Consider the following 24,738-nt stretch of genomic DNA (forward strand, 5'->3'; position numbering starts at 1 on the left):
CCAGATTTCTGATAACAGTATTAGCTTATAAGAGGAAAAATGGATTACTCTATGATTATTGATTTTGTTTAAATAATATTGATATATATTGATAATTTGATATTTTAAGCGCTATATTGTTCTTATTTTAATGGAATGTAGAAATTTACGGTTTGAGATGTACTTGATTTAAATGTATTTTAATTTATCAATTTTATTTTGTTATACCTGTTTTGTTGTATGATGTATTGAATATGGGCCTATGGCCGTAATAAACTATCTATCTATGGTCCATGATTAGGGATGGTGGGAGTTGTCGTCTAGCAACACCTGGAGGGCATTAGGTTCCCCATCTCTATTCTAGAGCATCAGACTAAAAGTTTATTTAGCTCAGCAGTCTCTTTCCCACTGACAATTCTGGGAGGCTCATACATAGGATATGATGCAACAGCACGTGTTGTTTGGCCCCTCCAATTTTGTCTCACAAGGAAGCTTATAGAACAATATTGTATTATGAGGTCTGCCCACAAGTTACACTTAACACAGGTACAAGCTGTCTTGACATATGTACAAGTGTTTGTGTGTGTAAAAGTGTACACTTGTTGCTTTGTAAAACAACCAAGTGTTCTTCCACCCTTTAAAAAGTGATGCTTTAAGCAAGTGTTGCTCTCTTAGTGTAATGTGTTTACATGCCTCTAAGCATGTCTGTAGGGGGAAGAAAGCCTTTCTAAAACATCTTTAAAATGCTTACAATTCCTATTCTGTATCTGTAATATGAAACTGCTAAGAAACACTTCTGTGCTATTCATGTCTTGACCACTGAGTGGCGCGAGTGAAATGTCAATCCTTCCATTTGTTGCTTACTCTTACTCTCTCCACATTGACTGTTGTTACTGTGAAACACTTAATACAGTATTTACAGAAAGAAAACCCATGCCTTCATATTTTTCTCATATCCATTTAAGCCCATGCTTTAAACTTTGACACTGAGTTAAAACCATGAACTAAGCAAATATATTTGGATTTCTATTCAGTATTTATTCCCAAGCCTTTAGGATCTATGGCAGTTACCTTTTCTAAGTATCCAAAAGGGCTTGAAATGTGTATTTTTGAAGGAAAGCTGGCATGCCTACTGCTTTATTGTCAGTGATACAAGTTTAGGAAATAACAATATATGATATCTTTATTGTCATTGTCCCATACAGAACAATGACATTGTTCTAAAAGCTCTAAAAGTTGTGAGTTGTGATAAAATACCTGGCAACCTTGGACTGTAAATATATTTGAAACAGAAATCTGTTCCTTGTTTATTTCTCTTCTGCTGAGATCCCCAACTCAGCCACATTTAACCATCAGAAAGGCTTTTGAAACTGTACAGAAACCTGCAGCACCTGCTTAACTGGAGGTGAAACTGGGATGTGTTTACACCCCGTGAACAGCAGCAATCATTATTTCAAATGCCTGTCAGTTCTCAGTGAAATCTATCACCTGGCTCCTGCCTGTGTGACAGTCCGTCACAATAATAGGTGATGCTCAGACTGATCGCTGTAGCAGTAAATTAAGATGGGTAGGGTGTATGCCCTATCCTGCTTTCTTCTTCCATACAAATAGACCTTTTCAGCTATTTAGCTGAATTAGAGTTTCTCAGTTCCATGCTGCCTATGGAAGTTGATATGTCTGGATGCTAATTCTACCCTTGTTGCACGCCCAGGTTTTTTAGTGGTACAAAAGAAGCTGCGTCTTGCACGAGCTCAGACACACACACACAGCCCCTATATAACTGGTGTCCTGCTTGAAACAAGCTGCCTCTGTTTTGTGCCATATCTGTACTTCAAAGTATAAACCTTAAAATAGTAAAGCCATGATATCAATTTAGACTTGAATAAATGTATTCCCCTGGTCATCCATAGGAGAGCTGTTAGTTGTCCCCTGTGTTACAGAAGCCCAGGCATTTAGTGTCACCAGTCCCACTCTCTTCCAGCACAGATTTGACAGGCAGCCTCACTTTTGACTTTCAGCCAATTCTTGAAGTCATTTTGATTTCACCAGGGCTTTGCAGCTATTTAATTATTATCTAGATTATTCAGCCACCTTAATCGGCATTGCATAGTTGTTGTTGTTGTTGTTATTATTATTCTAAACTTTAAAAAGCAGCTATCAGTGTTTTGGACCAAGTCAAATAGCAGTTTTGGGGTAGAGAGAGAGAGAGAGAGGGAGAGAGGGAGAGAGAGAGATGATTTTTATTAGAATTTTGACATGGGAGAAAGGGTCATTGTGGTCCCAGTTCTGACCAGACACACCCACTCCCTACTGGTGACTGTAATTTAAAACTTCCAAGTTTGAACCATACAACGTCAAATTACACATTTAACTTACGGTAAAAATGTAACTTAGCATGTTTACTTATCCAGAGTATGGTCTTGAAGGCACATAAGACTACAACCTTGCTGAAGCTAAGCAGGCCTGAGTCTGGTCTGTGCCTTGACAGGAGACCTCCTGGAAACCACAATTATGCCACCTTGGATTCCACTTCTGAATTTACTTGGGGGGGGGGGGAGTTGGCTAAGTGTTCTTGTACAGGTCACAAAGGGTGTTTTGTTGTTTTAAATCTCCCACATTGCTTAGTTGAAAATCAATTTTTCACCAGCTCTCTTCTCTTCTCTTTTTAATAGTGCATAAACAACTTCTGAAAGTGATACATTCCAGGTTAAAAGGCATTCTTAGAGCAACTGGTATAAGCATCCTTAACAGTGCATTCTGAGCCATGTCTACTCAGGAGTAGCTTCTACTGGATTCAGTGAGGTTCACTCCCAGGAAAATGCAGTTAGGATTGTAGCCTTCAGAGGTGCTACCTAAACTTGCAGTACCATTTCTCTTTTTCTCTTCAAATACGTTTTCAGCTTGATGTGTTATGTCTCTTAACTCAATCACCAGTTTACCACTTGAGTAACATATTTCTCTGTGTATTTACTATTTTTAAAATAATAACAATAAGCAGGTTGTCTTTGGGTATTTAGTTCTAGTTACATGTTCTGTTCACTGAGCTCTCCAGTTTTTAAATTAGAAAAGAGGGGGGAAACCTTTTCTAAGGATTGTTTCATTAGTTCTGTATTGTAATCCTACCCCAAACTGGCAAGCATTCCACATGCATACACAAAAAACATTAATTTGCCATTTTCTCAGATTAAGAGTGAATGATTAGTAAGGCGCTATTAGGGCTTCACACTGCATGTCATAAATCGCATGCATAATCCTCATTTACTTTATTGTGAAATGCAAGGCAATGCACAAAGAACTATAAGCCAGTGGAAAAAAAGAATCATTTTTAAACTAAATTGCTTTCATCCACTTCTCTCTGCACCCTTGCCAGAATAATCAAAACTATCTTTATTTTTATTCTTCCTTAAGGACACAATGAATGCTCAGTTAGTTTCTTTCTGCAAGATTAGCCTCAGGAGAGAGAAGTAAAATTGCGCTGTTGCTCATTTCTGCTCTTATATCTGTATTTTGTACTTTTATTTAGTTTAAATTATGAACCGTGGCATGCCAAGGCAGTTCAGTATAGACAAGATGGATCCTGTCTACCAAAGTCATTCCTCACCAAGTCATTCCTCACAAATACTCCCTGTTCCTATGTCTATTGTTTATCTGCAATTAACCAACACTCATATTGTGTAGTGCTGTTTGTAAGCCAGTCACATAATTTCTCCTACAAAAACGCCAATCGTTGCCATCCTTCCAACTCCATGGATGGAAGGAGACTGATTTCTTCACCTCCTACTTTTGGCCTTCCCTTTTTTTGTGGACTTGTACTCTTTCCCATGCTGAGAAGGAAAACAAAGCGTTCTAGGAAGCCAAGATGGGGAATGACACGTTTAGATATTTAGATATGGCCCTAAAAAATCCAGTGTTGGAAATGGAATTGGTCACAATGTCTTGTTCCCAAGGTAGAATTTTGATCTCCTACTGGAAATTGGAAATGACATATTCTCACCCATTTTATATGTCCTTTGTGGCAATGTCTAAAGGTGTTTCACAAGTGATTCTATCTCTCTTTGGACATTCTATTCCTTCTTGTGATTAGAATAGAAAAGGGGAGACGAGAGAAATATGCTAGCTCAGCCTCTTACTGCTGTTCTCACCACCCTCCTTGAATTCAGAGCATATATCTGCAGCAGGGAGTCTGTTCTGCCCAGAATTTATACCCCCCCCCAAAAAAATCTGGGGTTCCTACAGGGTGGAAAATGCTCCTTGCTTCAAAGGTTATCTCTCCAATGCATGGAAGGTGATGGGGATGGTGCGTGTGTGTGTGTGTGTGTGTGTGAAGCTAGCATGTTCATCCCTGCCCCCCTCCTATCTTATGAAGGAACAGAATGCCTGGATAGAATGGTACAATCCTATACATTTCTAATCAAAAGAAAGCCCTACTGAGTTCTTGGATTGAAACCTGCTAGTTCGGTGTTATGCAGAAGTAAATCCCACTATATTCAGTGTGACTAGCTAAAGCCTTGTGTTCTGTTTTTACTTGGAGGGGACCTAAACACCAAAACAGAGAAGTCACACATTTCATTTTGTTTCAAGGTGGGAAAGTGGGGGTTCCTTAACGAGTGAATATTTCATGACAGTGGCAGTTTTTCAATGTTTTGTGGGGGGTTTTATGAGACAAATCTGTTACCAGGCAGTAGTAAGGAATAGCAGTGTGAGGAATAGCTATGAAAAGTCAGGGAGCGGGGAATCACGCTGTCCAATTGTTATCTAGTGCAAAATGGTGCTGCGCTGCTGTATTGCACGTTTGAAAAGAAAGCTGCACCAAATCAATATTAGTCCCTTTTTATTAAGACAGAAGGCACCTGCTGTGTGCATAGAACTGGTGCAACAAACTAGATAATGTGGCAATCTTGTGAAGGCATAGCAAACAAAAGAGGCAATGGACTGAAATAATGTGAGAATTACAGTCCTGACTTTATTACTGACGTCAAGGGAAACAGTTCTATTGATACTGGGGAATATTTTTCTGGATGAATTTGTTGTTGGTGTTTTATCTATTAATTTTTGTTGGCATTTTAGTTAATATTCAACTAAATTTCAGTCCTTGACACCCACTTTTTAATAGTGAAGTCAATATGTTATTTCCAAGATAGTGTTACAAGGAGTTTTTTGGGAGGGGAGGGAGGAAGTAGACTATGCCTAGAGTTCCTTCTAACCCCTGGATCCAGCAAGTGTTAAAATATAAGCCAGGCTAACTTCCTGATGAGGTGTTCGCCTGGGTGATGGGCCATTATAGGCATCAAAGGAAAGGGGCTCTGTGTAAGATGATAAATCCCACAACTTGTGGATAGTTAGAAGGGCAAAGCCAGAATTTGCAGGGATGTGGGTAAGAAGAAAAGCAGCAATCCAGAGAGAGAGAGAGAGAGAGAGAGAGAGAGAGAGAGAGAGAGAGAGATAAAGAGAAGCAGAGGATTACTTGATTTCTGTTTGAATTCAGGGCTGCAACTATGGGAGAAAAAAGACCCTTTTGGGGTGTTAATGCTATGAATGCCTCCACCATAGGCTCAGTGTGTATAAATTTGTAAACCATATATCATAAAGCCACCCGGGGTGCCAATTTGAATGAATTTTTTTGGGGGGTGGGGGGCAGGTAAACCCCGCCCTGCATAATCGATCACAAGATGTGATGACGCATGCACATTATTTGAATGGCAATGTGTACCAATGGGGGGGGCAAACATTTTATGGGGGGGGGGTTGATGTGTCCTTGGCCCCTAGGAATTGGCTCCTGTGAAGACATCACTATGCCTCATCCCAAAAGGAATCTCACACCGTTTGGAGATCAGGGGGACATGCAACAATATTCATTCATTCATTCATTCATTTTTTTATTTCTATACCTCCCTATACCCAAGGGTCTCAGGGCGGTTCACATAAAATATCAAATACATAAAATCAAAACAACAACAACAACAACAACAACTCAATAACACCCCCCCCAAGAGCCAGCATTTTAAAAAGGGTATAGGATGTAGATCAAGTCAGGCAATGGCCTGGTTAAAAATGAACGTTTTTGCCTTGCGCCTAAAGGTGTATCGTGAAGGCACCAGGCAAACTTCCCTGGGAAGAACATTCCACAGATGGGGAGCCACTGCAGAGAAGGCCCATTCTCATGTTGCCACCCTCCTGACCTTTCAAGGAGGAGGTTCACAAAGAAGGGCCTCAGAAGATTACCTCAGGGTCCAGGTAGGTTCATATGGGAAGAGGCGGTCCTTGAGGTATTGTGGTCCTGAGCCGTTTATGGCTTTATAGGTCAAAGCCAGCACTTTGAATTGGGCCTGGAAACTAATTAGTAGCCAGTGTAGTTGGACCAGGATCGGTGTAATTTGCTCAAACCGTCTTGCTCCACTGAGCAACCTGGCTGCTGAATTTTCCCCCTAGTGAAGTTTCTGAACCGTCTTCAAAGGCAGCCCTACGTATAACGCATTGCAGTAATCTAACCTTGAGGTTACCAGAGCATAGACGACAGTAGTTAGGCTATCCCTGTCCAGATACGGGAGTAGCTGAGCCACCAGCTGAAGCTGATGAAAGACACTTAGGGCCACTGAGGCGATCTGAGCCTCAAGTGACAGCAAAGGATCCAGGAGTACCTCCAAGCTACAAACCTGCACCTTCAGGAGCACTGTAACCCCATCCAGAGCAGGAACTTTGATAGGATTTGCATTGTGTTAAATAAATACATAAAATATTATCTTGCACACCCTGAACTTTGTTTTAGAAGCCTTTCTCCCAGCTTCTACCCCACCTATTTGTCCATAGAGGGGATGTTAACAACCAAGAACAACAAACAAAACCTGGACACAACAATTATTCTGATTTCACCAGTTACAGTAGAATCATTACCAGCCTGACTAATAGAGCTATGTGTTTTCAGGGACTGGGAGGAGGAATGATTGTGTTTTTTAAAAGTTTGCTTTCAAGGGAGCAATTCCACAAACATTGCTGTTGTGTGTAATTTCCATTCATTTCAATTAAGTTTTCATGAATCTTCATTGCCACAACAAGGAACACCACATTTTCTTTAGGGAGAAAATGAGAAAAATAAATATATGATCCTGCAGAACTGTAGCAAGTAAAATGGCATAGGCTTTATCTTTTGTGTTTCAAAATATGGGAGGAAAAGCCAGAAGTATATTTAATATTTATTACAGTACCAATTTTGTGAGTGTAAATAATTTATTAGGATGCCTATCCATATAATAAACCACATTATACCATATGGTTAGAATGCCTCTTGAAGAGTTGGGCTGACAAGTCAGAGTGTCTGTTCCCATAATTAGACACAAGGGAGATCACAATAGCTGTTTTGTAAGCTGAAGCCTAGTCTCTTTTGCATTTTGGATTTACATTTGTTTGTTTTACAGGCTTGCAAAGATTTTGTGAAGACATTGAGATGATGATTGGATTCCAGCCAAGCAAATTCTGGAGAGTCTGTTGGGCTTTTGTGACCCCAACTATTTTAACAGTAAGCATCAGAAAAGGGGGTTTCGATTGAGAAGGGAACTCTATCCTGAAACATCTGTTTCTTTCTGACACTTTTTCTTCTTCCTCACTGCTAATCATGCAATAATAGCTGCAACATCTGTTAGTTAAACCTGCTACTTTCAAAAGAAACAAAAAGAGACTTCTACAATGTATTTAGAGAACAATCATACCCACATTCACCAATGTTGATGGGGGTAGGATTGCATGTATTTAGCTCTCTTCCAGCCTGCATAGGTGGAGACAAGTGCCACCAGGTGGGTTTTTACTAGAGAGGGGGGAGCTCCACCATAGGGGGGGAGATGTCCTTGTTTCATTTAGTCAGATGGAAAACTACTTCTAGCTGTAGCCAATGGGAAAGCCCTGACACTGGGTGTGGTGGAGCAGGGTGTTGTAGCTTTGAACGCACTGGATCCAAAACCCATGGATCCCTGTGTTTGGGGCCTCTCTGCTATACAAGCTTCGAATTATAGGAAAAACCACCACAATCTTCCACTCTGGCCAGTGCAAGCTGGAGGGCTTTGGAGCTGATGCTGGATCCATCATTCTGCTCCTCCCTAAGGATTGCTCTGCCAAATACTGCAATGTAACTTATCCAAGCTTCTAGTACCACGGAATAATCTTTATTCATTAGATGGCTGCTTTCCCTTTATTTCTGATCCTTGTTTTCTGTTATTCCATACAGTGTGTGTGTGTGTGTGTGTGTGTGTGTGTGTGTGTGTACAACTTGTCTAGATCAGTGTTTCCCAACCGGTGTTCCGCGGCACACGAGTGTGCCGTCAGACGTTGCCTCGTGTGCCGCGAGATGCCTGGAGGGAGGCGGGCGAGTCGGGCGGCGAGAGGCGGGGCGGCGGCGGCGAGGAGAGGCCGCGCCTCCTGCTGCTGCCTGGCGCTCCTCCTCGCAGCCGGCAGCGCTGCCTGGGCGCCTCCGCGCGACTCTGCCTCGCTGGGTTTGGTCTCCCAGCAGAGACGGGTCACACGCGCCCCTCCCTCCCTCCCTCAGCCTGCGCGGAGGGAGAGCCAGAGAGAGGCATCGCTCCTGCGCGGCGGGAGAAAACTTTCACTTTTGTGCGTCCCTCCCGGCGTGACGCTGCGCGCTGACGTCACGGGGCGGGGCTTTAATGGTGGTGTGCCGCGAGATTTTTTTTCAGTAAACAGGTGTGCCGTTGCCCAAAAACGTTTGGGAAACACTGGTCTAGATGGGGATGATGAGGCACCAATAAATTCTCCAAAACAAGCCCTATTGAAATGCGCTGAAATGAAAGAACTTGCTCTTGCATAGCACCTATCTATTTTGAAATAAATTTCAGTGGTTGTGCTTGATGTTCTCACTCATGCATTAATGAAATTATACTGTGTGCAAGTATGAACCAAACAAGGATGCAAAGTATATATATAAATATAGGGTTGTTGTTTTTCTGTTGTAAGCTTCAGTTTCATCATAGGTTAAATGACAGACGCTTCATATTGCTGTAGCTGCAGTCCTGCCTGTAGTTAATGACTTACTTTAACTTAATAAGTTAGGCAGTATGACAGCTGCTTTGCAGTGAGCTATCATGCTGAAATGGCAAGTATATGTATTTCAGAATCATCTGGGTGAGGAAGCAAAGAGGCCCATGCAGTTGACCTCGCCCAGGTGGTTCCAGTCAGTAGCAGCCAGTTTGCTGGGTCAGAGCTGTCATCCCAACACTGGTGATGCTGCAGCTTACCTGGGTGGTGCAAGGTAGAGCCAGGTCAAGGCTGTGTTGATGCCCTGGCAGGAGACCAGAATGGCTCTGCTAGTTCATCCATGCAGCCATGACTTGGCATCACCCTGCCCTGCCCTGCGGCATCCCATCAAGGAAAGCTGCAGCTTTGCTGGTGTTAGGGCAGCTCCACTGTACCACGCCAGCCGCAGCTATTTCCAGTGTACAGAATCTCACCATGAATAAGCCCCTTACACCATCACCTGCTCACATAATATAGGGGGAGCCCTAAGTCCTATGTATTTCCCACAGTATTAGCACAGGAAAAGCAGCTGTGTGGCACTGGGAGGAATGAACACATGCAGCCTAACCAATGTGAAACTCTGAACCTAATTGTATTTGTCAGTTTGGAAAGGGCTAAAATCTCAAGCTCCAGGTTTGCCAAGGCGCTCACAGACGGAAATGAGCCTCATGGCAGTTGATAGGAGGAGTGCATTTGAGGAAGCCATATGCTTAAATGCTCTGTTGAACAGAGATGGCATCTTTCTAAGAAGTGAGCTCGTTTTTGAGGCTGGGTGGAGTAATGTGTTGCCAAGTGTTCATTTCTCTCTAGAACAATGGCTGCTCTCTTAATCAAGTTCACTTACTGAAATTGAGTCATTGTGACAAACCTTTCTAAGTAAACACAGCTTTGCTTTCTGTGCACAGCTAATGTATTCCAATGCAAAGCACAAGATACTATTTTTTTAAAAAAATGTTTGTGCAATTTAGCAGCAAATGATTCCTAGTGCCACTAGGTGCCACTCTGTATCAGGAGCTTCAATTTTCCAGTGCTAGATATTCTCTCTCTCTCTGTCTCTCTCTCTCTCTCTCTCTGTGTGTGTGTGTGTGTGTGTGTTGTGAGGTGCTAACAGAAAAAGGGAGGGGAAATCCATTAATATTTCTATAGTCGTCAAGGTCAATCTGCAAACTGCTAAACAGTGTGGCACTCACATTATCATCATTGGGGTGGGGGAATTGAACAAAGGCATTTATTATATAAGCAGCCATAATCACATATGCTTCCTGACATCTCTCCTATTTTATTGCAGTTTATTCTTTGAAGTATTATGGGGATACCTTTGCATTTTAAAACAGATTAATGACCAATTTCAGAATTCTAAAGATAGAACGGAAGAGCCGTTTGTTCACATTGCCTGTAATCTGAATCCCCGAGGAAGGAACACCCTACACTTCCTTCTGAACATGACCCTATACTATTATAATCTCTTAGCACCTGTTATTTGCACTGAGATAAAAGAATCCTTCATCACCATTCTCCACATCTGAACAGCTTATTGAAGGTAGAACATTTTAAACCCTTTATGTCCAAGTGTTAGAACCTAAAGCAGTCTGTTTTTCCCCAGACTGAAAGCCTAACTACAACAATTAATCCAATAGTTTAAAAAATCAGTACATTTAAGCATTTCTACTGTAGATTAAAGTTAGTGGTATAAATCAGAGACACCATGGGCAAGGATATTCACACATGCATACAACTGTTGTGAATTTTGTCTCTCACCTCTTCCCCCCCGCCCCACCTCATCATCTCTTTGCTTTCTCTTATGAATTGGGAATGGCATGTCTGTCAATAGGTGATTATTATTTTTATGAGAAAGAAAAAGTGTGATGGATGTAAATGAGTTGGTTAATTTAAGACCAGTTAAAGTAATAAGATGCTATCTTTGAAAAATCCCACTAAAATCCAGGATATATTAATGCATGTCAGCAGACAGAAAGGTAGGCAATGTGCGTGTTCAGATGCTATATTTAAATAGCTAACTTAAAGGAACACCCTGACCCAGAAATGGTTAAAATTTGTATAGCATTGTTGCATAGTTTTATTCACTTCCTTTTGGAAAAGCAGAGATGATTTAGAGGTACAAAAAGACTTTCCCCACTAAACATAGATGACATGTTGACCTGATTACCCAGACTCCAGCCACAGGACTCCGAAATCACAACATGGAAATCTTGCCTGTTTTTTATTTTTTTTAAACTAACTAAAACTACTGTAAATACTTACTTTAAAAAATTGGTGTCATTGTCGATTGCAGAATTGCATCAATATTGTTCTCCAAATTTATTGCCACCTGGACAGCAGCAAGCACTGCTCCCAGAGTTCATCCGTTTGCTATTTACAGATTGTGTTCTATAAATGAAAAACTTTCGGACAAAAAATATCCACAAAATCTATTTCCTTCTCCTCCTTATCATTGGGATGCTCTTTTGTCCTAGCTAATGGGGGTGGGGTCAAACATAAACCAATCCAGGAGAGAAGAGGTAAGTGCCCTTTTTTATGACACAACGCACATAGTTTTGTTTTGAGAGATTTTACCACTCCAAGACTGGCTTGGAGTAGAATAATACCCCACAAAACTAAGTTTATATATATTTCAGTTTTAGGCTACCCTGTGTTACCACACGTCACTTGCCCAGTCATTTTAGATTATATATGATATATTGGTAGGCAGGTGGGGTTGAAGACTACCCAGCAAAACTCAGCAAGGTCAAGGGATGCCATTGTTCAGTACTTCAGTGTGATGTGGTGAAGGTCACTGTGATTATCACCAGACGAATTCTGGAAATTTTGGCACATTCCAGCTGCAGAAATCCACATCTGCCAGGGATTCTTCCCATCTCTAAGTCCAGGCATGTTATTGGCCTGTGAGGGAATAAAGCAAAAGCTAGCTGATCATGGCATTGTATCTTCCCTAAGCAAGGTGATTCAGGTGAACTGTGGTTCAAGATTAGGAACCTAGGAAACTGGCTTATTCTGAATCAAACCATTCATGGTTCCCATTACTAATCCCATCAACTGTAATATGTTATTCTCAGCTGTAACATATATCTGTAACACGTCTCCAATAAGCAAAGTTGCTATCACACATGCAGAAAACAAGTGCAGCTATTTGAAGCATGGTCTGTCAGTCTGCTTTAAGTCCTATCAGATGTGACTGTGTAAGGTCCAAATCTGATGTTGCATTGACCTCTTACTGAAAAAAGACAAAATTCTGGTACCTTGCTATGGTCCACGGGGTGGAGCCTAAGAGTTCAGGGATGAAACTTCATTAGGAAAAGACCTTTCCACTTGCCCAGGCATTTTATATTATATGTGGTTTTTGCAATTGAGTTCTATTTGGTTTGTAGCTATGTTTGTTTGTTTGTTTTTGTTCGTTTTGCCTTCTTGTATTTTGTTATGCTTATTTGTTTGCTTTAAATTGTATGTTGTATAGCTGAATTTCATTCATGCTTTAGTACACCAGCCTGAAATCTTTTGATGCGTGGCTCAGAAATCTGATAAACAAACAAAAAAGGGTGCAGATCCTTTTAAAATGTTCTGCTCATATAAGGGGCTCAGCTATTGTATATGCTTCCACTAAGCAATATCAGCCACACAGATTTTCAGATCACAATCCATATTTCAACTGGGTTACATTCTCTGGAAAGCAGCGAATGGCCTACACAAAGAACAGATTTCTCCACAATGTTAGCTATACCACAGTTCAAGTTGTGTGTGTGCATCATATGATCCAGAATTTATGTGTGATGTAGGAAACACACACACACACACACACAGAGAGAGAGAGAGAGAGAGAGAGAGATGAACATGAACATAGCTGCCAACTTTTCCATTTTCTTGCGAGGAATCCTATTCAGAATAAGGGAATTTCCCTTAAAAAAAGGGGAAAGTTGACAGCTATGGCTATGAATTATACCAGGAGTGGTTGGTGTCCTAGTTGCTCCTTTGTAACTGGCTGATGAATGCTTCTTGCTCCAACCTCTTCTATTCCTGAGTAGGTGCAGAGTCCTGTTCTGGTGGCAGAGATAGGTTGCATTGCAGCCAGACTGGCAGCAAACTGAAAACTACAAGCAGGTTGGATTTGCTTCATCAAAGGGCTGCCCCCTCTATCTAGCCCTGTGAGGTGTCTGCCATTTGACTCAGTTGCTGCCTGCCACTTGTCTGCTAGGCACTGACCTCCTCCGCCCTCCTCCTCCCTGCCACCATTGCCACTTGTGGGTGCAAGTGAATGAGGCTACCAGCAGAGACAGCTTGCCTTCTCCACTGCCTACCTTCTTGTCCTTACCTCCTGGCCTGCTCACCACCTGCAGTCCTCAGCACTAATAGCATCAATTTAAGTGAATAACAACATCAGAAAAAGAAATAATAATATGGGGGTAGAGGGGATTACAAAGAAAACAAAATAGCCTCTTCCTCCCTTGTCCAACAGTAGGGAAAGATCCCCGATCCCCTAATGTGCCTCGTTCATTTTTGTTGACATGAAGCTGCATGTATCTCGCCACCCCCCACCTTTAAAAAACAACAACAAAGCAGCAAAGAGAGGCTGTGTCTTTAAGCTGAGGAAATGTTGGAGAAGGCACTGCCCAACTCTTTCTCTTCCAGCCAAAATCTACCCCTTTTCTGCTCAGAATCACCCTAGGTGACATTCAGAAGACATCTTAAGGCAGCCCTGTTCAGGGAAATTTTTAATGTGTGATATTTTAGTGTCTTTTTTGTTTCTATGGAAGCCGCCCAGAGTGGCTGGAGAAACCCAGCCAGATGGGCGGGGTACAAATAATAAATTATTATTATTATTATTATTATTATTATTATTATTATTATTATTATTATTATCATCACTGTCCTACATAAGGGAAGAAAGATGCAGTATGCAACAGTAACATGTGTAGAGTTCTGTTCATAACAGAGGAAGTTTTTCACACTGATAAACATGCACATAGTGCTGTACATAAGACCGGGAGAAAGCCAACCTGCGTATTTCTTGTCTTTGTCTTTGTTCAGACTAATATTAGATGTAACTAACATTTGCTGTATAGGAATAGTTAAGGTTGCTTTTAAATGGATCTACATCTCATGAGTTGTCATTTTTTATAAATGCATTAATGGCAACAGTGTTATAAACCTTCTGTGTTAAATTATGGTAAATGTAGGCAGTTCATAGATGTTCCTGAATTATGCACCAGCAGAAGCAGATGCATTGCTCTATATACAGTAAGTGCAATGAAATAATAATACAATTACATTCAGTTACACTGCCAATAGATTGCATAATAAAGTTTTTTACTGTAGGTACAAAGTTTTGGTCTCATTCCCACATGTAAATATAACTTGATTCCATTGATGTCTGTGGAATTATGCTAGGCTCTGATCTGATTATAGAAGTATATTTATTGTAGTATAATGATATGGCCTATTTATGTGCACTCATACTGTTTCAAATGAATCAAATTGTGTGTGTATGTATAATGTACTCATACATTTCGTACAGTTTGTATCCAAGTGTGTTTGCTGATTGTTTTTGTGTGTGTTTGTTTACCAGTTCATCCTTTGCTTCAGCTTCTACCAGTGGGAACCCATGACTTATGGCAGCTACCACTACCCAGGCTGGTCTATGGTACTCGGATGGTTGATGCTAGCTTGTTCTGTTATCTGGATTCCCATTATGTTTGTGATAAAAATGCACATAGCTCCTGGCAGATTTATTGAGGTAAGTCTTATACCTTCTCTTCCATTTTTAAGGATATAGGATAAGGTTGGCATCTCACATGTTTACACCAGTTTCAAAAACAGTGCTTAGAAAAGGAAAGGAGTCACATCCCATTAAAATAATAATGATTCAGCACTGATGGAGTGGGGATGGTCCACACTGACTTAGAATATATTGTTGCACATGAATCTTCAAGTGGTGTGTGATTCCTGGAGTTCCAGGCCCTTACCCAAGGGTTTGGTTTCCATGGAATGAGGGACAGTGGAGATTATGATGTCTTTATGAGATCTGGTTTATTTACACATATAGACAATGTGAGCCTACGATGGAGAGGGTCACAACATTAACACCCCAGAAGGCCTTGCTTCTCCCATAGGCACAGCCTTGGATTCAAATACAAACCAAGCATGTCTCTGTCTCTCCAGTTTCTGCCTGCTTCTAGCCCCCTCACACACATGAACACCCACTTCAACTCAGGTCCATGTCCTTTTTTTCTTACAGCCAGGTGAGGTAGGGGCACAGCTGTTTGTCCTCTGGCACAAAGCCACTTCCTTTTTTACCCTAACAGCCCATACTTAGAGGGGCATGAGCTCACCAAGCAGCTGGCCTGGCTATTCCAACAATTGAATCTTGGCTGGACCCAGGAATTGGAAAGGGTTTAGGCATATAGCCTAACCGCCCAACTCACAACAATATTTAAGGGCCTGTTCTATTGACAAAATGGAGTCAAGTTGAAAGATTTTAGGCCTAGTGGATGAGGCAAGACACTCCACAGTCTGAACTGTTGTTGAAATGTTGTATGTAAACTGCTTTGAATACTTGAAAGTACTATGTGTTCAATAATACATAAAATTGCAAGTAATGATTGCACTAATAAATAAAATTGCAAATTTTATTTAGGGGACAAGGCCCGGTTTCTGGGAATTATCATTTTTTTTCTTTCAAAATAAGCATATAACAAACATAGCTTCTGAGTTATCAAGTAGTGACACAGCAAAGCAATAAAAAGAATAGTTTTTTGTTTTGTTTTTATTCTTCTGAACTACCTGTAAAGTGAGTTAATACCTATACTAAAACCTATTGCTTTTTTCAGGCTGCCACCCCTTCTTTCTCAAGTCAGTAACTTTGTTCATCGAATTCTAACCTTAAGAGGACTGGCTTGCGTATTCAAAAAACCTGCCATCACTTCTTCTTTTAAATGATATTACCCAAAGTAGTGCCAAAACATTGCATCTTGTCTGAAAGGAAATTATTTTGCTGAAGCAGTTATTTCATTTTCAGCACAGTATCTGGAGTTACCCAGTTCATTACAGTCAATTTGGGAGGCAAAGGTTGCAAGCTGGTAATTAAGCAGAAATTAAAATAACTGATATGGAGGCTTGATTCCCTTTAATAGGCAATAAACATATAATTGTTCCCTTTCAAACCATCATAAATATGTTTTCTTTGCTTTTTTCTATATAAAATTCACCAATCAAATTATTTATCTTTAACAATGACTTCAGTTTTTAATTGTCTGCATCTCTGCAGAATTAACTCATTGTTTCCCCTCCACACATAGTACTAAAATAATTTGTGATCTGATAATTAAAATATTTGCATAGTCCTGGCACTGTATTACTTTTTGGTCATCTGTATACTTTGGGGAAATTTGCTAAACAAAAATCCAATTATTTTCATGCAGCAACCTACTGCTTAGATGATTGGGCTACATAGTTGAGCACATGTCCTTTGGTGTGTGAATTTGGTGAAGGGTGTCTGTAATTGTGAATTGTTTTCATGTGCCTGATTTTGGGGACACAGGAGAGAAAGAAGATGCAGAAGGCCGGATAATTAAAACCTGAATGCTTTTTTTCTACTAGCCTTGTGGAAAACAAACACTGAATGGCAGGGTATTGTGATATTACTGTGCAGTGTAATTAACATATCATTAATTTCACCTGATCCTGATCTGCTTTCTGTAACTTTTTAAATTCTCCTCCCTCCCTCCTGCAAATTCTAGAGGCTCAAGTTGGTCTGCTCTCCACAGCCAGATTGGGGACCATTTTTGGCTAAACACCGTGGTGAACGATACCAGAATATGATAGACCCACTGGGAACGTCTTCCCTTGGACTTAAACTGCCACCGAAAGATTTTGAACTGGAGACCCAGTGCTAGTAATTCCCCCACTTGTGGCTATGTTGTACAGCCCATTCCTTCTTTCTTTCTTTCTTTCTTTCTTTCTTTCTTTCTTTCTTTCTTTCTTTCTTTCTTTCTCATTGTCCCCTTTCCTCCTCACAGTGCCTGAAAGTGGTTGCTTAGAAAGTAAGATATACCGTTGCATGCTTGTAGTAAAGAACTAGATAGACCACTTTAAGTACTGGGTTGGGTTTTTACACACAGTGGTGCCCAGGAAGAAATATATTCATTGTGAAACAGTTGACAATCAGTCAGTTGCTTTGGGAAATTGCTTCCGTGAGCGCTGGGCCAATCCTACTCTTTCATACAAATAGTTTTTGTTCTGTTGCAGTCATATGAGTGGGATACAGGTTGCTGGCACCATCTGGGAACACCATGAGCACTGCCTGTGGTTTAGTTTTGCTGACAGACAAGTGGGTTGGCAACTATATGTTGTGCTAGGCAGATACATCCATGGTTGCCATCTTACTGTTGGTTTTCACACAAAAAAAGTGAATGTGTAACCAAAACAACCATCTAATACAGAAGTAACCATAGCCTACTTTCATGACCTGCAAAACCCGGTAAATATAGGGGCTAAAATGGCGAGGGAAATTTACTAGGTTTGCCTGAGTGTGGCAGAGTCACAACAATTTGTTTTCCTGCTCTGTGGTTATTGATTTTAAAGGACATTAAATTAGGCCTGGGAATCATCTCTGGACCAAGTGTCTTAATATGTAAAATTATTGGAATACTACAACTAAGTGGTTGGGCTGCCATTTTGGCAAATTGTTTTCATATCTATGTGCCCCAGCCTACAACCACCCTAATATCTTAATGGAATGTGTGGCCATAACTGGATATATAGCTAGGACAAGAGTCAGGCCTAGTGGCCTATTGATCCTTTTCCTTACCAAACCTAACATGCGGGCAGCCCTGAAACTTGCTATCTTAGACCCAGTCGGGCCAAAGTCTTTCTCAACCTGAGATCTCTTTTCATGAGCATTCTGAGGTTTGTATCTGGAATATCATACACAAAAACATGTGCTCTCTAAATTATGGCCCTCTTTTCCCTCATCCTGCAGTTATTCTTCTTCACACACAAGCTGGAATTGGTTGTATGAAACAATTTAAAATTGCAGGATGCAGCTGAGAGTTAGTATGCAACATATGGGACTAGATTCCTACCTCGGTGATGCCAGATACGAAAGTGGAAAGACTCCCCCGAGTTTGAATTGAATCTTCCAGCATTTACACCATAGGAGCTGAATACGGCCCACTGATTCTGCCAACATGTCTTCCATTCAGTGGCTGCTAGTTACATTGGCACTAGCAGAGCTGCTTTGTAACGCATACAAGGAGACAGCCTTTCAATATAGTGCACTAATATAATATGATATTTGGCATTGGTGTGGAGAGAGATTAATGAGCCTTTCAGGCTCTTTTAAAGGTGTGTGTGTGTGTATGTGGAGAAAAATAAAATAAGAGCATGATGTTGAATACTGTGGGAGACAAAGCTGTATCTCTGTTTTGAAATCTGATGCAAGAGAGTGCCAGGCTGAGGCAGATGGGCACCCCTGTCTTAATTTCATGCATTTCAATTAATACTCTACTAGGCTTTTATTTCTGTTTCATCAAAATGCCTCAGTTCTCAGTATTTTGAAATATCTTAATCATTTTGGCAAACTGAAGAGAGGGAAGAAAACGCAAGTCCTCATTTTAGGTTTGTCTCAAACATGTTTTCCTTGCTTTCCACTCTTCCGTTCACACTCTCTCCTTCTCAAGAAGCCATCATATAATTTGTGCCTAATTTTATATTCTTACAATAGTATGTATATCGTAGCTTCTACATAGAAAACAGTTGTTAGCGTTTAGCTCTGTAGATCATCTGTGTCTTTTGCCCCTGCTATTTTCTTACAAAGTTCTTTATACAGCCTTTCGATGTATTCTTCTCTTTCAGCCAGCAGGGTGAGTGAAGTACCTGAACCCTGAATTTAGTCTATAAAATTGTTGCTATTATTAATTGTAAAATAATTATTACTATATACAACGCATAACTTTTCAAAGACAAATTCTTCCTCAAAACAACCACCTTGAGGTGTACATACTTTGTTTTATACCCCTCCTCCCAATCCACAGTTATTCCAAACTCATATGCCATTAACCACCACCACAAGTTGCAGTGGTATAGGGACAGTCTAAAACGAGAAAGAGCGAGAATTGTGTTTCTTGGACATGCCACCCATAAGTGTGTTACTGCACACAGTACACCCCATAGCATTACGCTGCAACATGTGCAGTGATGTACAAGTATTAATCTTAAAGTAGTTTTAAACCTAACAACTAGATTGAAAATAGAGCTTGTAAGAATACATTCAACAAATGCCATAGAAATAACCCTTGTTTGTATTGTATATGCACTATACATGAGGGAGAAAAATATGTCTTAAATAATTGGCAAAACTGTAACCTTTCGTATCCTCTTGTATCCTATACATGCATATATGAGGTTTTTAAAAGTGATTGGTGTTCCTGTAGTGTGTGCTAGTGCTGTTATATGTCCCTATAAAATATCTTAGCAACCAGTGTAGAGATGGTGAGTTTTAGAGTAGTTTTGCCTGTTTCTTTCCCCCTCCTAGTGTTTGTAGTAGCCAATCTAATTGTACTTTCTTTCAGGGGACTGTTTATATCATATCTTTCCTTTTGCCTGTCTTCACATTACAGGGTCTCAGGTAAATCTTGAGTTAAAAGCTGTGTTTTGTAGATGTGCCGTTTTCATCCTGTCGGGTGGGTGGGGAAGTTTTTAAAATGGAAACTAAAATGACATAAACCTTAACGTGTGTTTTAAAATATTTAAGTGCAATCCTATGTGTGTCTACGCAGAAGCAAGCCTCATGGAGTTCAATGGGCCTTACTCAAAAGTTAAAAATGTTTCAGATTGTAGCATGCATATATAAGCAAAACTTTGGGCATGATCCAGCCACAGTTAAGTACTTCCCATTGATTTCAATGGAACAGTTTAAAATCATGCTTAAACGGTTTCCACAGAAATAACCAGTTATAACAGTGTGCTTAATGGTGGCTGGATTGTTGCCTAGAATCATTTTGATGAACTTTCTCTTCCATGGGGCAAATAGTGTTGCCAGTTCTTTGCTGCTGAAAGACGACTATGAGTCCTTGGGCAGCCAACATGAAGCACAAATTGCCATCAATTGGAATGGAAAATAGATTTTTAAATATTCTGTCTGCCCCATCCCTTTATTAGTTAGATAAGCACAATCTGCTGAAAACCTCTTTAAATGTTCCTATGAAATAATAGGGCATGTGTGAAGTCTCTTTAATTCCAAAGAGTGATGTTTCAAGATGTTGTGTCCTTAAAGAGGTCTTCATTGGTTCCCTTCTGTCTTGAAAAGCTGACTGTGAACCTTCCACAAGTTTACCTGGCTTATTTCAGTGCTGGTGGAACCATTTGCCAGATGATTCAGTGGGCAACTGCTACATTCTGGCATTCATTTCTTGTCTGAGCTGTGTTTTGGAGATCCACCTGTTGCTCTTGGCAAAAATAAATTTCATAAACATGAGTTAGAAATTAGCCTTTTACAAACAAAGTAGTTTGAAACAGAATGGTAGGTAAAATGAAACAAAATCAACCAGTACTGTCTTGAAGAAACCAGTTTATATCAGGATAATTTTATATTGTGTTATGTTTACCTTCCTGTTAACTTTGTTTTTGTAACCCAGTCCAAATCCATATACTGAATGTTGGTGCACAGATTTTATTTCTGCAACATTTTATTAGTATTTTAAAAACTTGCTAATCATGAACTCTTCTAAAATAGCACCCAAGGCAACATACAAAGTAAAATAAGGATCAAACGAGAATATCAGCTGAAAACCTTCTGTAAGCCTTCTGTAGAGGGAAACTGAAGATTTCTAGAGTAAAGTATGTACTACTTTACATTTGATTAAACATATGTACAACTGCTATAGTAGTCAAAAGACTAATAGGATATGTAATTTAGATACAGAAGCCCAAATATACAAGTTCTTCCCATTTTCTCCTGCAAATGGGAGACATGCCCTACATGTCCGAGCCTTTTGGGATGGGTTATTTCGTATGCTTTGAATACAGGGAGTCCCTTGCTGCATCCTTGACAGACAGGGGAGCCTGCCAGAGCAGGCAAGCTAGAGCAGGCAACAGAAAGCTAGATGGACCAATGATCTGACTCAGTATAAGGCAGCTTTGCATCTTCATATATTTTCTATTGCGTTGCCCAAGTATTACTCTTTTCATGGAACAAAGTAGGTAATCCTTTTTGCCTAATACTTTGGGTTCATAAACTGAACCACAGCAGTCAATGTGGAAAGTAACCACGGTTTCCTACAATTTAGAATGAATAGGGCACAGCCCTGCAAAGGTTAACCTTTTTTTTTTTTTTTTGGCATCCCATTGATTACACTGAAAAACCTAATCACGTGATTACATTTTTTCTAGGTTCAATTAATAACTTCAACTGAACTGTGTCTTAATATTCCACATTTCTTTAAAAGTTCATTTTAAAAAGAAAACCTGTTGCAGCCCTCTTGCACACTTGCTCAAGAGCGAGTACCTGGAGGTTTGTAGCCTTACCAAGCCCTTTGCTAAGACATGTTTGGCTGAACTGAAATAAACTGGTGACCTCAAAACATGGCTGGTAGAGTTAGGGCTGAATCATGTAACCACCTGAGCACTCACCACTTGAAAAGCTTTTGTGAGCTGTGCACAACCAGAATCACATACACAGGATCCAGCATTTGGCAATCACTATAAAAATATGTATGTGTGAGAGAGAATCTTGCTGGTTGTAAAAGCTTATAGGCCACAAGCAGCTAGCCAATATGTGCAAAACATTTCAGATGATTTTGAAGGGCCACTATGACTCTGATAAGTCATATAAATTGGCACTTAATGCTGTAGAAATTCATACAGCTATTCTGAAATACTCAGCTGGTCTGGAGAACTGCAGTGTGTGTAATCTGGAGCACATGTATGCCGAAGGATACAAATATTACTTGCTTGCTTTGTACTGGTTTGTGGGAAATGACTATTTTTGAATTCACCCTATTTTACAAATGGTAGTAATTTTCCATTGAATCTGTTGGCAAAAATCCTCTTGAAAGGAAAGCTTCAGTTGAGGGCGCTGAATATGAGCAGTCTAATTTTAGTTTCTGCCTGGTGCCTAGGGTACAGAATCTATAAATTTTTTAAAAAGAAAATCAGTCTTCACTGATCTAGTCTTTTCAATTAGAGCAAAAGCATTTGTTCCCTTTTTAAATGTATCAAGCGCAGTATTTCACTTTTAATCTACAAAACAAAACTTGGTTATATGATAATCAAGCACATGCCATACCTGTGTGGAGTGTCTAGTAGTTATTGCACTTATTTTATGAGCACTTCCTGAACATTAAAGTATTTTAGTAACTGTAATTTTAAAAAATGTAGAAGAGTAAAAAAGAAAGAAAGCCATATTTACAGAAAAGTGACATATCTATTTATATAACTGATGACCTTGCAAATGAAAATACTAAAAACCTATTCGTAGATTGTCTTTGTGGCACATTTTGTCTAACAAATGAAGCAAACTTTTGAATAAGTCAAATGCACTATTGTACATTAAAATGATGCTTAAAGCTGAAATATTCCACCTTAAAATTCCTTAGGGTCATCTGTAAAGAGTACCTGTGTGTTCGACATAGCAGCACTTTGTTTCTAAAAGGAGGGTTTAACAAAATGAACTTTAATTAGAAAAAAAGGCTTAGAATATGTTTAGGCCAACATTTCATTTGAGCCAAGTTATTGTTTCTATCAGGTTCTGCTCCATTGATTGGATGCCTAGTCTGCACTGGGGGGGAAAACCGTTTCCTCTTTATTATGGTTTCTTTTTGCCATAAAATGTCATTTAGCATTAATGAGCCTCCCCTCCCCTCCCTCATACCTTTTTATATACATGCACAATTATGTGGTTTATGGGCTTATAGTGGCCTCATACTAGAATTATTGCTTATTTCATGCAGATGCTGTTTTTTCTTTCCTATTAAACTGCACCTTTTAGCAGGTTTTCTGTCTCAAATGAAGAAAGATGAGAATGGAATGTCAATGCTTTCCGTTGCAGGCTTGGCAGGTGTTCCTTTGCTACAGGGAGAGGTTAATTTAGCAGATGTTGTTCCTGCTGTACTACCTCTGTCCCTTTTAAAAGTGACTTGAATGAGATCTCACCACCGCTCAAGTCCCAGGATGTACAGTGGTGGTGTTTGCTGGGTTCCTCCCAGTAAGTGTTTCAGTCAGAAGTCCTTAAATGCTGCCACTAGCCACAATGTGTTTATGCGACTCTGTTTTCCTAGCCTGTAGCGAAACTTTGGCACATAATAAACTGTGCCTATTGAACTGCCTGGAACTTAGCATTCCACTGTAGGTTTAAGAAGAAGGGGAGAAAAATGCATTTAAGGTATTTATGGTTTCTGCCTTTGTGTCACCACCAGGCAGCTAATAACCAAAGAAAGAGAGTGAGTGTGTGCTTTCGATGGGCTGAATTTAAAATGTGAAAGCTGGGCTGGACCTTATTGCTTGCAATAGTATGATTTTGCCCACCATGTTTTAAATACATCTTCAGGTAACCATTTGCCTTATAGGTGTATTTCATTGTTAGGAATAAAATTAGTGTTTGACTAGAATATATTGTTGTCCATCACATAGAGTATATAGTGTCTTTTGTGTCTTTTAGGCACTTTATTGTGGACCTATCATGGAATAGGTTAATTCTTAATTACTTGCGTAATGTCATAAATACTACAGGCATTCTATAGGGGTACTGCTGCCTATGGATAAAGATATGTACCCTAATCAGGACATTATATTTTCTCCATGTATAAGCTAATGGGAAAAAATACATTATGTTTCAAAGGATGCATATCTTATATATCTATCTATCTTATATAGCACCTATGATGATATACTATACATTATTCATTTAATAAATCATTATTCTTGAGGCCCTACCTCAAATTTTGTATTTATGTGTATAAATGCAATTTACTGTATTATATATTTGCTTATTATATTCTGATGTTACAAATTAGAATCTATCCTCTAATGTATGAGTTCAGGAAAAAAAGGAACCTAAATAAATGTCCAGTGTTTAAAAAATATGAATTGTTGCTGTGTCTACTAGATGATTCTATGTGCTTGTTAGGAAACTTGAGTGGTGACCAAAAAAACAGAAATGATCCAGCTCTCTTAGGGGAATACAATTTATTGCACAGATGCAGGAGCAAATATCAATTAGATGGTTAGAGTCTTAACGATTAGGATGCTCTGCAGCACTTTGAATAATTAATTACTTATCAAACGACTGATTGGATTTGTTTAAATCCTTTTATTGCATTAAATCAATCATACAGAATATTAAATAAAAATAGAGGAAGGAAAAGACATTTTGGATGGAGGACCATTGATGGAGGACGAGGCAGAGAAACTGCAATACCAAGCACACCTTGTTTGGATAGGAACCCATAGAACTCAGCATGTTTTTTGCCTGACTAAACATGCTTAGCATAATCTAAATTGCACAGTCCAGTTAGTCAAAGAGTGTTGAAGCAGTGCTGCAATCATGCCAATTCGAACAAATTCCAAGACCATACATAACTAATATCTCATTGAAACCATAACGCTTAATCTGCTTTCTTTTGGTGAGATGTCCATCAATCCACAGAAAACCCAATTGATGTTTGCTTAGATTCAGCAGGAAACAGCAGGTTTTCCTAGGGAAAGCAATGGGACAAAAGAAAAACCTCTCACACC

General features: G+C 39.8%; 1 protein-coding gene across 1 annotated transcript in view; it reads left to right on the top strand.

Moving 5' to 3' along the window:
* The window catches only part of SLC6A5 (solute carrier family 6 member 5), a 68,210-nt gene extending 48,724 nt beyond the window's left edge, over positions 1 to 19,486 (top strand). Inside the window, exons 14-16 of the mRNA XM_077929015.1 lie at positions 7,392 to 7,492; positions 14,576 to 14,743; positions 16,746 to 19,486. Of these exons, the coding sequence (XP_077785141.1) occupies positions 7,392 to 7,492; positions 14,576 to 14,743; positions 16,746 to 16,901 (425 nt within the window). The 3' untranslated portion in view covers positions 16,902 to 19,486. The remainder of the gene's footprint in view (positions 1 to 7,391; positions 7,493 to 14,575; positions 14,744 to 16,745) is intronic.
* Positions 19,487 to 24,738: the final 5,252 nt, after the last annotated feature.

The sequence above is a fragment of the Podarcis muralis genome, chromosome 1, assembly GCF_964188315.1.
Source record: "Podarcis muralis chromosome 1, rPodMur119.hap1.1, whole genome shotgun sequence".
NCBI lineage: Eukaryota > Metazoa > Chordata > Lepidosauria > Squamata > Lacertidae > Podarcis > Podarcis muralis.